Here is a 17,501-nt window from a genome sequence, read left to right as displayed (position 1 = left end):
AAGAACACAGCTTCTGACAGACAGACTGGTTTCAGTAAGCGAAGGCAGGCTTGTCCGTGCAGAGGTGTTACAGAACAATTGCTGTAGCTGACTCATTGTGCATCGGTGCAGAACCTGATTGATTTTTAAACCAAATCATTGGATTTTCAGTTACTGACAGTTTTTGGAAAGGTAGTTACTGTCCTACTGGTAAGTGCCTGTCATTTCTAGAGTACATTCTTAGTACGCTTCTGGTTGTCACTTGAGCTAGTAAAATAACCCTACATAAATTCATGAGAGGCTCCATCTGCCACTGATACGAATGATGTGTTCCAGGGTCATTTTTAAATATGGTGTTGCTTAAAAAATGAAATGAAATTAAAAGCTGCAAGGGGCTAAGAATGCTCCTTTTCTATCCTAGGTTGGTAGTTCTTATACCCATTAAAGCACATATACTTTTCTGTGTGTCTTCAGAGCACTTCAAGGGCTGAGCTTGGCTGCCAGCTTTAAGGATTTATTCAATCCTCACTGGAGAGCAATCACTGGCTTCAGATAATCACTCAGAGAGTAGTAGATAGGGAACGTTACTAGAGCAAGAGGAGATTCAGCAGGAGTAGCTTGAGATAAGGTACCCAAAGAAGGCCACGTTCAGCATATCTGCTGTTAATAACACTGTTATGGACCCTTTGCATATGCTTTTGGCTGGGACCGCCTGGATTCTGGCACTGAAGGGAGTTTTCTGTATCCCTTTGGTTACTGGCCACGGCGTCTTGAAGGCTGCGTGAGAAGTAATTCATCTGTCACGTGGCTGCTGGTCCTGCTGCAACCCCAGCCCACCCACATCCGTGCATTAGTTTTTTCAATTGGGAGACTACTGTCAGGGGTTCCTGTTGTAGTTAATGGAGACAGATGCTTTCAGAGTATTCAGAGACTCAGAAACGACCTAGATACGTGTAGTCTACTGCATCTCCTCTTTCCTACACTATCCTTCTTCATTATTATTATTAATGCCTTCCATATTCATTATAATGAAGAACATTTGGCAAAGGTGAGGAATGTATACATACGTTTTTGGCAACTTCTAAGCTTCTGTTCATTGTTTCATAGCTTTCTCAAACCTCTGTGCATTATATTATTAGAAGTCACAAAGGAAAAGATACTTTAAGATAATTATTAAATCTTTTTACAAGAAATACGGGTACATTGATTATCTTCTAAGACTGCTGTTGTTGGAGAGGATCAAAAATCTTCCTGCTGATTGTGGTAGTTGATTTTGTGATAGTTACTGGTGACTCTGAGGCCTCAGATTAAGGCTGTACTGGTCAAGAAACTCTGAGAAAGCTGCATAAGTACAGATTTACCTCGATTTTAGGGCACCCATCATCAGGAGGAATTAGGTATAGCAACAGAGCAAGAGGTTGCCAGAAGGTGATCTAGATCATTGTGTGATCTAGTGGCCTTGTACAATTTTTAAACATGCATTCCCACATTTCAATTTTTACTTTACTTTTTACTCTTACTGCCTTAATTAGGGCTTGTTGTAATGCTCTTTGTGCCACAACAACAACAAAAAGATTTTAGAGAGGATCTCGAGAGTCAGGCAATTTATTTGTAAATTATTGCCAGTACTTAATATTTCAGTGTCTGGCTGTCATGTCAGTGTCATGCATGTATGTGCATGCTTTTTGGCTGAGTGAACAATTTTAACTAGCTGTCTAAAGACGCAGACTATTATCTTTTGAACATTTTTAAACGATTAGGTTTCACAGCGACGAGATAACCACCAGAGAATCCAAAGCTATTGAAAAAATAAAAAAAAACAACGCGGTGTCTCTTCCAACATTCTTCAAAGTACATGTGCTGCTGCTGAAAGGATGCAGATGATGGAAAGAAACAAAGGAAATATGCAAGGGAGAGGGAGGGGGGTTTGGAAGACGACAAAAATCAAGAGCAGATGTACATTGGTGTGCTTGTTAACAAATCCGATAAGTAACGTATCAGTGAAGCACGTGTAAAGTATCAGCATGTGGGATACTGTAGATATACGTTAAGAAATATACCTGATGCAAACGAATCTGATGGGAAAGTTATTTTTGTATTGGAAAAAGGCAGAGCATTGTACCTGGAAGGCAAGGATGATCTTTGAGAAATAACAGCACTTCAGGAGAACGAAAAGCTGTGCAACCTTCTGTTGGCCCTGTCAATTTTCTTGAATGCTTTATCACTGCTTTTGTGACGAGGCCTCCTCGTGGAAACAAAACCTTTTAAAGGGAACCTGCTGGGCTATCTTGGCCATCTCATTGCCAACACAGAGATGTTTGTTACAAGTAATATTTTTTTTGTGGGCAATTGATAAAAATCTTGAATGCTGTGCCACTATTTCTTTTGAAGACACAATTGTACGTGTAAAATAAAAGCCTTCTGATTTCTGTAAGGGAAGATTTTCCAACTGCAATTAGCCCTGCTTCAGTGTTGTGTTATTTACATCATTACCTTGGCATTGTAAGGCTTTTCTTTTTTTTGCCTTTGACAGTGTTTAAACTCCGTTAAGCATTTTGCTAGCCCTTCTCCCCGACCTGTCTCGGGCAGAAAGCACGGTGGTTACTTGGCAACTCTGCTGGAGGAGAGAGCGCAGCTAGTGCTGGAGTTAACTTGGCACTGCATCAGAAATTGCAGTTCTTCACTAAACGTGAAGAAGTCGAGACCTTTCACTGCTTTTATTTCCAAAACGCAGGATGGGTGCTCTGAAAAAACGATGGGGAAATTAGCTAACTCGTTTGTGAAAATCACTTTGAGGTTGTTTACCTAAAAACACGTAGTTCATCCTAGGCTGATATTTCTGCCGTGCTCAACTGTTTTCTTCTGACGGACATTTTTTCAATTACTGAACAATTATGCAGCACTACTTGCAGCAGGTTGTGTAATGTATTTGAGTAATTCTGAACTACAGGTCATACCGTTTAATGCTGTTAACTTTGCCTAAGGCCTTAACTCAGCTCCCAACATATAGGCTTTTAAAGTGCCATTTGAGATGCCAGAAGGATCTGACATCCACTCAGTTCTGACAGGTCTGACATGAGATGAGTGATCTAGGCTCATCTTTAACAGAAGAAGGCCAAGGAGATCCCCCAGGGGATCTCAGGTGGCACCAGGTGCTTATATTTGACCCTGAGAAGGTCAGAAGAGCTGTCTCTGTTCCTAGCTGAAGGAAGGAGGCTTCTCACCTGCCTATTTTTCACCACCTGTATGTCCAGCCATAGGTACCAAGGTAAAATGCTTAAAGCTAAACAGTATGAATGCCCCTTGTCTGCTGCATTAGTGTTTCATTTCATTCTAATGTGATTTCAGCATCCGATATCTCAGTTTACAAGCATTGGAAAAGAGGTATAATGTCATTTGGGATATCTGCACATCTTCACTTTACAAAACATTGGCTTCTAAAACTCATTTACAAGAGCAAGTACCAAAATTACATTAAAATGTGTGTGGCTGTTTAGGAATAATAAAATAAGGTTCTTGCTCTGGTTTGTGATTATAGACTATAAAACTGTTACTGGTGGCTTAGTCTGCTAGCATCTGAGTACAGCTTTAGAAAGAGAAGTTTAGGGACTGGGTAACGAGCAACTAAACTTGGAAATTAATGTTTGAGAGAGTTGGGTTTTCCTCGGTTACTAGTTTCATAATCAAAGGAACCCATTCCACTTTTTTATCTCCTCAACAAGCAACCATGTGGCCCGTAGTCATAAAATCCTCAAGCAATTCCTCCTCCTAAAGGGCCTTTGAGGTCTCCTGTAGCTACTTAGGCATCGGATTAATGTGGACTTCAGAATGAAGAAGAGGTGAAACACCCAAACCTTTTCTGAGCCAACAGAGAAAGAACAGAGCTATGACTAGAAGAAAGCAAGGGGTCAGAAAACCTCAGAGAAATTGCCACTATATGAGAGAAGGATTTTTTTTCTTGCCCAGGCTAACATTTTCTTCTTCTGACTTCAAAGCATCATGCTAGTTACTTAATTAAAAAAATATTTTTTCTACATTATACATATAGAGTAAAGATTTAAAATTATAAATTCAAAAAAGCATTTGTGACACTGGTATCTAACCTACCTTATTTTATCCTCTTAAGAGTAGAGTAATTTTAGAAGATGTCCTTCTTTGTTATTACACTGCTCTATTGTACAGTGTTATTTTCCTTCAAGTGGCTCTTGAAGTCGTTGGAGGACCTGTACAGGTCATTTGCAGAGGGGAAAAGTTTCTGAAATACTGTTGTTGGAACTTGCTTTAGTAAGACATTCAGGTAGATAAATTAATAAGATGGTGTGAAGTTGTTTTTTTTTTTTTTTTTAAAGTAATCTCAAAATAAATGATCTTCCTTCAAAATAAACCAACCAACCAAATAAAAGCCCTAAAACCATTTAATCTGATTTTTGTCAACTGTTCTGTTTACAGATTGGTCCTTTTTAGAGGCTAGTTAATTAAAAAAAAAAAAAAAAAAATCTTATAAAATTGAATTATTCAACTTTCACATAATTTAGAAATAAACTTGATGATAAATTGAAATAGTGGAAAGGAAAAAAAACTACCTCAGCTCACTAAGATGATGAAGTTGAAGTTTTATTCCTAAATGAATCTTCACATCCATTAAATAGTCCTTTTTGTGTGGTTTTGATTCATTTTTACTATAAAGCCACAAGCTATTTATTTTTATTATGCAATTGTGTCGCTGTAATGGAAGGAGAATGATTTTTGATCTGCCCTAGGTAATTTCAGCCAAAAAATGATGGAAATATTAAGAGCATTGATGCTAGTTCTCTCATTTTTGCTAATACCAGTATTAAACCATTTTTACTGAAAAGCAGAATGGCTGCCAAAAGAGATTGAATGGGCAAGAGTCAAATGTGGTTTATTTAAATGAAGGGTGTTTGGCAAAAGTTCATGTAAATGTTAGCAAATCAGCCACAAAATGGAAGACCTTTAGCAAGCTATTGAATTTTTGCACTAACTGACAATGTAGTGCAGTACAAAAAAAAAAAAAAAAAAAAAAAGCTTATTGTCCAATTGAAACACTCTTTAGTCAATGGAAAGAGATGAATAATTAAATTGATTGTTCACCCCCTTCAGTCAGTGTTGTGATACATGGCATCTCCTATAGTATTTGGCACATTGCAGTCATACAACTTCATTGCCCGTACTGTTTGTTAACTACGTTCCTCCTAGGTGAGGCACAAGTGCAAAGGCAGGTGGAAAGGGGAAAACAAGGCATGCTATATCTTCTAATCTGTATCTTTGATGTGGTATGTTTCTGACATACTTTGGATTCTTGCTGTTTCGTTTATGATGGTGTTATCATGCGTGCTCCTTCTTTGAGTCATTTTTCTTTGAGTAAAGCCGAGGAGGATCGTTCCCAGGGTCACAGGTTCCTAGTTTTCATTTGGATGGCTTAATTCAGAGCTTCAAAAGGCAAATCAAAGCCTATTTACATAAAGTTACATATGTGTTGTCCAACACATGCGGCAAGTTGTCTTCAGCATAACCAGTATTTGATGACAGCTTGTCTACAGCTACAGAACTAGGATTGTGACGTGATCAGGTCATTAACAGCAGAACACAGTGAAGTAATTTTTATGTCAGGGTAAGCACCTGAATGGGAATTATGTTATGTTCACAGCTATATGTAGATTCTAGTAGTGCATTGACCAGCAAACTTGATTTTAAGTCCATTGAGCCATCTTTTAAACTGAAAACCCACTTCTTTTTTTCCAGTAATAAAAATGTAAGGCACTAGCACCTTTTACAGTGGATGTAACCTTCAGATGTATTGACTTAGCCCCATGTTGATCAAAAATCTTGTCTGCAGTCCTGTACCTATATTATTTAGGAACTTTTATTTGTGTTGGAGATAGTTACGAGTCCCTTTTGGTTTTAGATGGTCGTCTCAAAATTACCTTTCTCTCCATGAGCGAAGAAATATTTTCTGTTCATAAATGGCTCTGTTCACATCCATACAGAACATGTGCATAATTCTAGAAACTACTGACTTTTAAAAAGCACAATCTGTAAATTAAATTATACGCTAATTATGTTAGAGATGCCGTTACCGGGTTGAGTCTTCAACTGCATTATTAAGATTTTACAAGAAGGTTATCAAGGTTTTTGTGAGAAGACAAAAAAATAAAAATTTTGAAGGAGTGGAGAAGGAAAGGATAAGATTTACTGCTTTACTCTTTCCCAAGTGGGGGCAGATAGCCCATAAAGCAAACAACAGAAATCCAGCGCTCGGTGATTTTTATTGAAACCCCATATTATTGAAAGCTCTCCCTCAATATATCCTTGTAAAGCCAACAAACAAACCTGTGATCCAAACACCTGTTGCACCCATCCCCATTCTGTGCTCTTCCAGGTGGTCTCAATAACTGACCTGAAATTTTAGTCATCTGCAGCAACCTGATAATTACAGCTATTAAAAAATAATAATAATAATTTCAAAGTGCACAGAAGTCTAGAAATGCTGTGGAACATGGTATTAGCATAATGTTGGGCAAACTTTATGCTTCAGAAAATGAGCTTTGATAAGGGCATTTATCTAGGTTTATTGTAGACTTCATTTTATGTCATATGTTGCTTTTTCATTGTTATTACTTTACCCTTTTCTAGCCAAATTGATATTTCCCCTCTCTCTCTCCTGCTTGCACTCTTGGCTGTATTAATAATACCCAAGCACAGTTCGTGCCTTTCCTCCTGCATCAGACTTTGGGCTGCACTGGGCCTGGGTACCGCGTGGTCTCTTCTGGAAACAATTAGCTGGTTTTTTACTCATGTCCTTTGTTTTTACTTTGTTCTGAGTATTGGATAGACAACTTCACGTCAATCAGGTCCTGTTTCAGGTATGAACCTGAAGTCCATTATCACGAGTAAGCACTGAACTTGACAAGGTGCTTTAAAAAGCTTATATGTAGCTATGTCACAAATACCTCTATTTCTGCCCATTAACAGGTGTAGTCTTTTTTTTTTTTTTTTTTTTTTTTTTTTTTTTTTTTTCCTTTTTCTGTTGACCAGACAAGGATTTGTTTTGTAGCATTTAAAACTCATATTATTATGTGTTTGTACGATAGGGGACATAGTCTCATGTCCATATAGGTTAAATAACGTGAGAAGAAAGTATCATGTTGTACAGTAACCATGAATGAGATATGTGGAAAACGTTCACTGAAGGAGCAGCATTCAAAATCTGAATGATAAACATTTTCATTTATTATCTCCAGTGTGGTTGTGAGGGGCTCAGATAAGTGTGGTATGGAAGTCTGCCTGATTCCCTCGTGGTGGCAGATCCTAGAGCCGCTGTTCGCGTCTGTTCAAAGAGTTATTAATTCACTTAACAATGCAAATTAGTACAAGGGAAAGCTGACAACACCGCTTTCAGCTTGGAAATGACTTGTGACTTCTTTGAGGCTGTATCCTATCATAACTAGTGGTCAAGTGCTGCTGCTGGGTCAAGTGGTTGAAAGCCCGTCTTGCAGCTAGAAGACTGAACACTACCAGCGCTACTGGTCTGGTAGTGAGTCGTACACGTTGCTGACATCTCTTTTTGTTTCTTTTCCCCATTTTAGCTGCAGTATTGAAATACGAAAACAACGTTATGAATATCAGACAGTTCAACTGCTCCCCGCATCCGTACTGGCTTCCAAATTTCATGGATGTGTTTACCTGGTCCTTGCCATTTGTGGGTGAGAAAGGTAGGTAAATCTGCCGTGTTCACAGAAGCTGCAGAATGGTTTGCAAGTCACTGTGCGTGTGGCCCAGTTTATTTGAACTGACAGGAATAATTTGAAGACAGATCATTTGCTTTTGAGGACAAATTGGAAGAAACAGGCCATAGGGACAAGCAATTACCAATGGTTAATCACACTTGTCATGTTTTTGATTTCCACTTTTTCCAGGCTATGGTATTGTTTCTGCAGTGGAAATAGATTTTTATGGCATTGCAGGCCAGAGGTGAATTCACTGAATAAAATTCTTACTGCTTGTTACTTTATAAGCTTTGGGGAATTCCCATGGATGTTGTTCACTGCTTGAGGGACAGCACATCAGACTTCACTACATCATGGTTACAGCCTTAGCTCGCTGACCTGTCTCGATAAGATGATGATGGGTTGCTTTTTCATCAGTAAATACAGAGCTGGTGATGCTAAGACCCGCTCTGGTTTACTTTTCCTTGAGAGCAGAGGGATGTCTGGAAGGAAAATCTGCTTCTCAGCCCTGTCTCCACCCAGAGTGCATGGTGCCTCAGAAGACTCGCCCTAAAACATAGTTGATGTTTTATTGAAACATGATGCTCCTGATCTTGCCTGAAGACAACTTCATGCTATGAATGGCAAGCACATAAAAGGCATGAAAAAGACTTTAGTCTAACATATTAAATGAATACATAGGGCAAACTGCTTAAACCCCGAGTCATTTTATTCGGGGCCTGAGATGAGACTTGCTTTGATCCATCCATTTTAGTACGTTGCTGCAACAGCAATTACTGCCAGAGAACTATAATAAACTCATAAAAGCTGCTTGGAAAAACAGTTCTCTCTTAATAAGCAACTGGAAGTACGGCCAGCTATGGCTCTTACCTGCAGTCATGACCAGCTTTGTTTGCAGCTACTCTTTTGTACCAGGAAAGCTGCTGGTGACATGCCTGAGGCCTCTGTGAACAGAACAGATAGACAATAAAGCGGGGATTAACAGAGAAGAGACAGCTGTTTCCACTAATGGAGACATTACATAATCCATGCTGATGCATGTTGCAGACTTGTGAGGCAGATAAAACGCTTTCATTCTGCTCGGCCATAAATTCAGCCAGGCCCTGTTCATAGGACAAGCCTCTTCTCCAGACACAATGCAGTTCTGTAAGGTGCTCTGTAAGGTCATTTCCCATAGGCGGCCTCATCAGGTGAGGCTGCAGAATGGATAGTCAAGACTCAGCGAGATCCCGAGGCCATGAACACTCCTCCTTGGTCTTTTTTTTTGTTTTTTATCCTGTCTTAGTGGACTTTCTTACCATTTGCTTGGAAACTCTGAAGCCCCAAGAAGGGAAAGAGGAGGTAAAATTAGTGTTCTCCCTTTTTCTGCAAAACAAAACTCACTGGCCGTAAGAGTCAACATTCAACACAGCATTTTATTTTTCTTTTATAGATTTTTTTTATTCCTCAAAGGCCAACCAAGGTAGAAGGCAGTTAGTAACACTGGTCAATGTTAGTGTCAAAAGTCTTTCCACTAATGCTGTCAAAGGAAAATGTTAAATCTTGCACTAATTTAGGAAAATATGGCTTTGCCCTGCCCTTCTAATGTTTCAAACATCATAGGTGTCACAGAAGAGAATTTTAACAAACACTTTTGAGCCTGTGTAGCTAGTGCAAGTCTACACATGCCAGGTAACAGTTTTAATGGTGCTTACTATATGTAGATCTAGTGCAGTTGTTATCAATCTGCTAATGATTTCACATTTTGCCTCATAACTTTGGCTTTTGATCTCTGAATTCCATTTATTTGGTTGTGATTTTTTTTTCCCCTGCTGTTCTCACTCTGTGCTCTCTGGTTAGTGTCACACTCTTGCCATTTCCAAATGGACTGGGGTTAGGGGTAGCCTGATGCTGACCTTTGCATGCCCGAGTTGCAAAGTAAGCAAGCTGAACATATTCTGAATTTACCAATAATGACATTTGTATCGGTGCCATTTGTCCTAGATTTCTAGGCATGCTGTCCCTTTATAGATATCTCAAAACCTTTAATATTTTTTGAACTAAAACTACAGTGTCTAAAACTTCTGTAGAAATGAAAGCTTCTGGTCATCTTTCTTGCTGTGACTTTTTGATTTGGATTGATATTCCGTTTGCTATGCAGGGAATTCAAATCCTACTGCAATGTAGCAGCAAGAGAAGAGCAGTCAATTCTAACGTGACTGAAAATCAAAAATTGGCAGAGGGGGAGAAAACAAAAGTTAGGTACTTGGCAGTTGCAAAAAGAGAGATTGTAAACACTTGTTTAGAAAAAAGAATCATTTGCTGCAGTGATTGATATATTTGGAACAATTTCTATGTAAAATTATACAGACTGACCTTTTAAAAACTACACAAGACAGTTCATGCTTATATTACTGCATGCATAAAATAAGGTCCATGTTTAAGAAGCAAGTGCCATTTGTGTACTGAATTTTCTTTAACATTACTACAGCTAGAGTTTGCTCTCTGGCTGACCAGGGAAGCCTGACATCAACAACTTGCATTTTGTTTTCCATTTCAGTGACAGAGATGCTGGTAAATGTGCTGAACATCTGCTCAGATGATGAATTAGGGACAGAGGAAGATGGTTTTGATGGTAAGAGCCTCCTGCCCTTGGTTGAGATTGTTTGCCTTGAAACTACTTTAAAAGGTTTATTTACTAACCCTGGGATAATTTTCTGGGTCCCATTTAAGTTCTGTGCTGCTGAAAGCAACTGTTGTGCTAGACTCCAATGGATTTGCTTACTGCATGTGTTGGAAAGAATTAATGGAAATCTTGCCCTGTTCTAACCCCAGCTAAAAGTACAAATCTTTCCTTGGTCTCACTCCTTCGGTTTTGATTTGTAAAAATAAAATAAAAATTTTCCCTCCATGAAATCTCAGTTGTGATGTCATGAGGGGGTACGGTGTTGATTTTATGCATAATACACCAGCAATTCCTACAGAAAGTATCGTATCAATGAAATTACCTTTTTACGATAAAATCAGCTTCTTGCAGAGCTCATTCCAAAATGTAGATGCTGTAACTTTGGAAGAATTGTACTTGAAATATGTTGTTTGTCACAACTTTTAATGCACTTGTGTATTTAAAAGGCTTTAAGAATCAATTTAATCAATAAAAATCAACCTGTACAGCCGCAGAGAATGTTCTGACCTGACATTTCTGCTACGAAGAAAGGAATGTTCACTTCTGTTATCACTTGGGCTGGGATTTATATGATGATAAGTTGCCATGTTCCTGTTGGTTTGATGGTAAAGGACACTTTATATCTTGCAATTTGGAATTTCTTGGAAGTGAATTTATTTCATTAGCCATTACTTACTCTTGCACAGCTTAACAGAAAATTGCAGCTCTCCAGAATATTCCTTTTCAATTGAGCAAAGCTGAAAAAAATCCCATGCATCGCTGCTGTTCTTACTATGGATGCTTTCAATATTTAAAAAAAAAAACAAAAATAAAAATCTAGAGAACAGGAATTTATTTAGGTTTTCATATGGAAAAGTAGGACTACCAAGCAACCACTAGAAATATCCTCATGATGTCTGTAGGTAGAATGACAGAATGGGGAGAATGAAGAGCTATCAAGTAAGACAAATATTTAATGAAACCATAATTAATAATTAAAGTTCTCTCTCAGAGCCTTTATTCTTAATCTTTGGAAGAGGAAGTTAAATCATGGATTTTGACATGTTTCCTTTATGATGGGGAAGAAGGATACGGATTATAGCACTTTGCATTTACTCTGAAAAGCCAATTGGATTCCCCTGTTCTGCAGCCGCCACAGTGTGGACGTGAACAATTATCTTGCAGGACTTGGGACAAAGACTGGATTTACTGAAACCAGTAATCAGTGCAAAGAAGAAAACACCTGTTTGAATATTGTGCCTGATTTTTTTTCTCATGAAATTTAAATAAGTAGCTACTGTGTAATTAAAGCAGTGTGTGAAACAGCACAGAGGCATACAATGAGTAAAAACTGTGTCAAATTAAATACAGTAGCAGGCAAACCACGTGCTTCAAATCCTTGGCTCCAGAAAGCACTTAAGCACGGGCTGAAATTTCACTGGATTCGTTGCCAAAGCAAAGGTTTTATGGGAAGAATTTTTAAATCAGTTCAGCATTGGCCTAATCTTTTCTCTCGAAGTTGTACTATAAACGTCCTTTGACACTAAACAGAGCACAGGTAGGCCAGTGGCTGCAGTCCTTTTCTGAAATGTTACTGCCTCATCGTTCCTATGCCTAGGTTTCTAGCAGGTTTTCAACCTCATGGCCACAAACGAAGAGGCATATTAGGGAGTCTTCCAGGACAGATGCTCTTGTGGCGGATAATTCCTCAGTGAGGATGAGAGGAGCCCTTCCCAGCTGCAGGAGGGCTCTGTGTTCCCTGCGTATTTTCCTCGCTGTGAGGAGCAAGCAGCAGCTGTCTCCCAGGGAGTTTTGCCATGGCACGCTTCCAGGCGTGGCGTTTGCAGCATTACAGGTGCCTAAGCAGGAACGCAGGCTGAAATCCCCTTGGCTTGCGTGTGTGTGTGTACTGCATAATTATATCCAGCAGCGTTAAAATTTCTAGATGAGGAATAATTAAACCCTTCCCAGTACTGTAAAGCTAATACCGTTGTCTAAATCTACTTCGAGATTTTTTGGTATGAATGCTTTCTGTGTAAAACATCATTTTAAGAAAGACATTAGCAGTGTCTTCCTCTTCAGGATGTGCAGCTAAAACCGCAGTTGGTGTCCAGTCGTGTCTGTTTCCCCAGATAATCCCCTCACAGCTCTGAAGGGAAATCTGGGCAGCGGTGCTGCAGCTTGCAGAGCCTGTACTCTTGTTCCTCCAGCCCACTGGGAGCACTGGGCCCGTGGGGACTGTACACATGGGAGAGACCAAAGGATTCGGGCATAAAAGGAAATTTGAGAGTTGATTTAAATTTAAGTAGGGGCTGATACCTGTAATGACTTCCCAGTGCATTCTGATTTATTTTCTGTACAGCAAAGGAAAATGATCTTTCTCTCAGAGGTAGTTGTTTCCTCCTTATTTATTTATTTATTTATTTATTCATTCATTCTTAGAGCATCCCCTTTTAGGAGGGAGGAAGTACAAGGTGTTTTCTTTGTGTTCTTGGTGAAGCAAACTGGAAAGATTATGGGTTTAAAACCGTTCCTGTGAGGGCGGTGTGTTGACAGGCTTGTAGTGGTTCAACGTTTCCACTGTTTTTTCACAATTTCTGTCCAGCTTCCTCGGAGGACTGCGGCAGCAGAGTCCTGCTCACCACTGACAGTTTTCTTTAGCAGTCTTTCCTGGAGAAGAAAATGCCTGATACCTGCGACAGCAGACGCATTTTGTTTGATGGTTCTTTAAAATCAATGAGTATTTTTGCATCACCTGTAGCTTTCAGGGCTCGCTGCTGATTTCCTTTCTCTCCTTGCAGTTTGAACATGCCCTGACCTGGGTTCCCACATGTAGTGAGAATGATCCATCGCTATGGTTTGCACTGATCATTCATTTGTTACCTTCTCTTACACTTCCTTGCCCTCTGTCTTCCCCTCTCACTCCCTTTCCCTTTCAAAACAAAGCCCCATCAGTACTGCCTGACCTCACTGCATGGTGTTTGTGAGCCTTTTTTTTTTTTATATATATATCTTTTTGTTCCAAGTCATGCATGTTGCATCTAGCCATGAGCAGGATGCCCAACAGCATGTATTCCTGCCTTTTTTCCCCTTTTTTTTTCTTTTTTGCTGAAGGAGATATATCCTGAGGATATGATCTGTTTGTTAGAGGTGGTTTTTGTGTATGCCTGGTAGAAGAGAACCTAAATAGTGATTGCAGTGCCCTCTACACCGTATCTCCCTGGTGGCCTGCGTTGGCCTTTTGGTTTCACTTGCTTTAAAAATGAGAGGTTATGGTATGTTAAATTTTTCTCATCTTTCATAGCTTCCTCTTATTGTACGTTTTCTTTCCTGTTCACTACGGTGGTTGCAACATAATCGGATCCAGTAAAAAATGTCCTAGGTGAACGTTAGCTAGTGGTTTGTGCATCAAACGTATTGCTTAGCAACAGGAGCTACAAATACTTGTACCCAGCCAGCATGCAGTCAGAATCCTGGATTATTTTAATTAGTAACATTTCTGGCCTCCTGCATTTGATTGGAAAACGAAGCTGCTAATTAAAAGTGTGCAATAATGTAATAGCCAACTTGACACAAATGCTCTCCTGGCTTTGTATGCATCGCTATCATGATTTGGCATAAAGGCACTTAGAAATTAACGCAGGTAATTTAGGTATTGCCTTTACCATTGTAGCTCGCAGCCTTCTTGCGGAAAGAGCTGCTGGCATAGCACTAGGTGCAGCGTTTATTCCTCGGCTGGAACACGGCTCCCGCAGCGAAGTGCTGCAGTCTGAGACTACACCGAATTACCACGTCAGACGCGTGCTGTTGATCGTAGCCTGGTTCCGCTGTGAGCAGCAGCACGTGGGATTTGCCACAGGTCTTCAGTGCAATGCACTACACCCAGGAAAGCTCTGCAGCAGCTGACACGGAGACTGATCAAGTCAAAGCCAAGCCTTTGTCTTTAGGTCACGGTCACTTACCCGTGCCTTGATCAGAGCGTTCGTGATGCTAGCTAGGCAGACAGGACAGACATATCTTATGAATAAGTTAATTTTTAACTAGGAAAGACAGGGAGGTTGTTTTTTACAGTTTTACTCTTGTTCTTCCTGCAAAGCAGCAACGTTGGGCAGCAATGCGTACCTCCCCTTTGTGAATTAATAGCAGAAGTGCATTTTAATGGCATTTTTATTTTTTCCTGGCGGGGTCTAGTTGTTCCGTACCCAAAACCTTTTTCACAAGAGCCAGTACAGCACATCGGTGTGCTCTGCGTTTGAACCAGCCTAGTAGCATGCACTAGACAACCTATGTCCCCAAAATACTTCTTATGGTGCAATTGTGCCCGGGCTCTGAGGGTTGCTCTTATCTTGCTCTCAAAACTAGCTGATTTTAAAACGCAGTGCCTTGTAGCCGCTTGGATTTGCTAACTGTAAGCTGCTGGACGATTCTGGCAAATGCATGGGTACCAGGCAGGCACACCCCCAAATGGGGTGTGGGATGAAGGATGGAGATCTTTCTAGTATCTGCTGTTTCTGAGAAGTGACTGAGCCTTATCAAAGCAGCTGCAATAATTTAGAAGAAAATTCAAGAGATCATAGCACCAAGGCTAAGCTTACCTGCTGATCTGCCTGCATGTTAGTGTCCTACAAATCTACTAACAAGTCTTTAACCTGAAAACAGTTGTTTTTTTCTTTTTTTTCATTTTCTTTTTTCTTTCCCCCATAGTTCTCAATCTGTTTCTTTCCTTTTGGATGTTCCCTGCCTAATTTGTTTCTTTTCTGTTTTTCAGACTTTACTTAAACATTGCGTTTCCATTGATGTTGTCAAATGTTCTTTATTATTTTTTGTTTTCATTCTGCAAACATCACTGATCTTTTTCTTTCCCCCCCCCCTTTGGAATTCATAAGAAGATCCCATTTATGCACAGAAGAAAGGTATTAAATTGGAAGGCTTAAGTTTAATTAATTTGCTTTCATATCATTTTCCTAATGCTTAATTAGATCATACATAATATATTAGGATATCATTGAGAGATTTATTTTTGTTGTTTTTTAATCAGTATTTTCTATCCATTCAATCCTACCTCTCACACTATCTTCAGAGTTTACCGTCATTTTTCATTGTTTTACTTCTTAATATGAAGGTCTAAGTTAAATTTTACCTAACTCCTACATATCCAGCTTGCAAAGTACTTACTTAGATGCTACAAATCTGAGCTCCGATAGAACTTGTTAAATTTCTGAAGTAAGGTTCAAAGCCTTTATTCTACATCCCCCCATATTTGTTCAGTTTTAACCTTGGTTGTGTTCATATCACTTTTTAAAAGTATGTATGGGGATATTAGACAACGTTTGCCGACATGAAAATTAACCATTTTACCCATAGTCAGTTCTCAAGGTATGACCTATTTACTTTCATATAAGCATATGTTTAAGTGTAGCTGAGGTAATTCATAAAGATTTTCCATAATGGTGAATTTCAGAATATGAAAACAGAGTAGACGCACTTGAACCATGAGTCTAAGTTTTATGTATAAATGATTAGGGAATCCAGATATTACCAGGTTAGCAGCATTGAGTCAAAACTAGCAGGGAAATGTCATGCAGCAATAGTAGGTGCGTTATTTAGCAAATAAAGTTTTTTTAAAAAAAATAAGGATAAATAAAATCATTACCAATAATTGAGCAGTGAACATTAAAAATAAGTCATTTTCACAGATCTGTTATAAATTAGGGAATTCAATAGAGACAGAAATTTTTAGTGTGTCTTTTAGTAAAGTATATGTATTGATGAGAAAAAAAATAGTCGTTCTGAGCCTGTTCTGTTTTATGATTGAGGGTGGTTTTATTTCTTATTTTTCATATGTGGGTAGAGCATTGTATTTTACTTCAGTAATAAATTATATTCCTGGTTTCCAGTTCTCAACTCTTCTGGAAATTAAACACTGGTTGGAAAAAGGTCAAAAGTACTTATAAGATTAATTAGAACAGTGTGGGCTTGTAATAAAGGAGTAGTGAGACCCAAAAGAAAGTACAAATTGTGTTTTAATGCTTTCGTGGGGGGAAAAAAAGGATGAAAACATGAAAACCTTGTCATATGTACCTTGTGGTTTCAGTGGCCTCATGAGGTTCTAGAAACTGAGGTAGGAATGTATCCCCTCTATTTCCTGATGAACCTGTTGCTGTTTAAATTTTTCATTAAGCTCTTACTAATGCATTTAGATATAATTCAGTTTCAGCTGAATTACAGCCCTTTCTCCCACTCTTTATCACCTAGAATGAGGCATTTATGCCCTAAACTAGCCTTCTATTTGAAAGACATTGTTCCAGGCATAGTTTCTTTCATTTTAAACTTCGAGAAATGGACTCTTAATTCAGGCAGGTTATAACAACAGTTGGAAATGTCTGGAAATAACACATTTAATGGCCGCCCCAAGAGATGGAAAGGCAAGAGTAACATGCATGATTATAAGACAGCTAGTTTGTGCTCCTTGACACGTGGAGGAAGATACACCAGTGTGTAAGCTTAGAGTAACAAGCACTTCAGCGTGCAGATGGTGGTAGCTGTGAGTAAATGCAAGGTAGTTCGTGTGTCCCCATTTGTATGCAGGCTGGGTGGGGATGTGCAACTGTACAAAGAGCTCTGCACAATTCTCTGTGCATCTATCAAGCTCCCATCTTATAAAATACCCCTTGCTCTGCTAAGGGGTTGAACCTGCTCTCCACCGTGATATTAAGAGTTGTAGTGTGATTCATCCTGAGATATTGTGTTGTTACCTGTGATATTTGTTCTTCAGGTTATTTAGCCTGCTTTTGAACAGCTCTAGAGTTTGAGTTATTTTCAGTTCTGAAAGTTTTGCAAAGGATTGTTATTTGTTTTGAAATCCAAGCACAGGAGAAAAAAAAAAAAAAAAAAAAGGTACATCCTTTTCACCTCTTCTAAAATGCCAGAGTATCAGCCAGACCACCTAGTCAGCTGGTAAATAACAGTAAGCAATCCTTGTGTTTCCAGGAGTTGTCTCAAGCTGTTAGGAGTGTAATTGTAATTGAGAGATTTGCAGCAGGGCAGGTAACAGCACTTGATAGTGGAACCATGGGGCCGCCATCAGCAGAGACATGTGGAGAAAACCACAGCGATGAGTATTATCTCGC

The 17,501-nt window shown here is 39.2% G+C and overlaps 1 protein-coding gene across 2 annotated transcripts in view; it reads left to right on the top strand.

Annotated features, from left to right (window-relative positions):
• Nucleotides 1–17,501, top strand: part of PPP3CA (protein phosphatase 3 catalytic subunit alpha) — a 190,353-nt gene that overhangs the window by 159,479 nt on the left and 13,373 nt on the right. For both annotated transcript variants that reach the window (XM_084519424.1, XM_084519423.1), the window contains exons 9-10: nt 7,587–7,712; nt 10,267–10,341. In XM_084519424.1, coding sequence (XP_084375550.1) covers nt 7,587–7,712; nt 10,267–10,341 — 201 coding nt within the window. The remainder of the gene's footprint in view (nt 1–7,586; nt 7,713–10,266; nt 10,342–17,501) is intronic.

This window comes from Aythya ferina (assembly GCF_964211825.1).
Source record: "Aythya ferina genome assembly, chromosome: 4".
NCBI classification, from domain to species: domain Eukaryota; kingdom Metazoa; phylum Chordata; class Aves; order Anseriformes; family Anatidae; genus Aythya; species Aythya ferina.
Note: the sequence above shows the minus strand (reverse complement) of the source record. Positions and strands in the feature narration are given on the sequence as shown.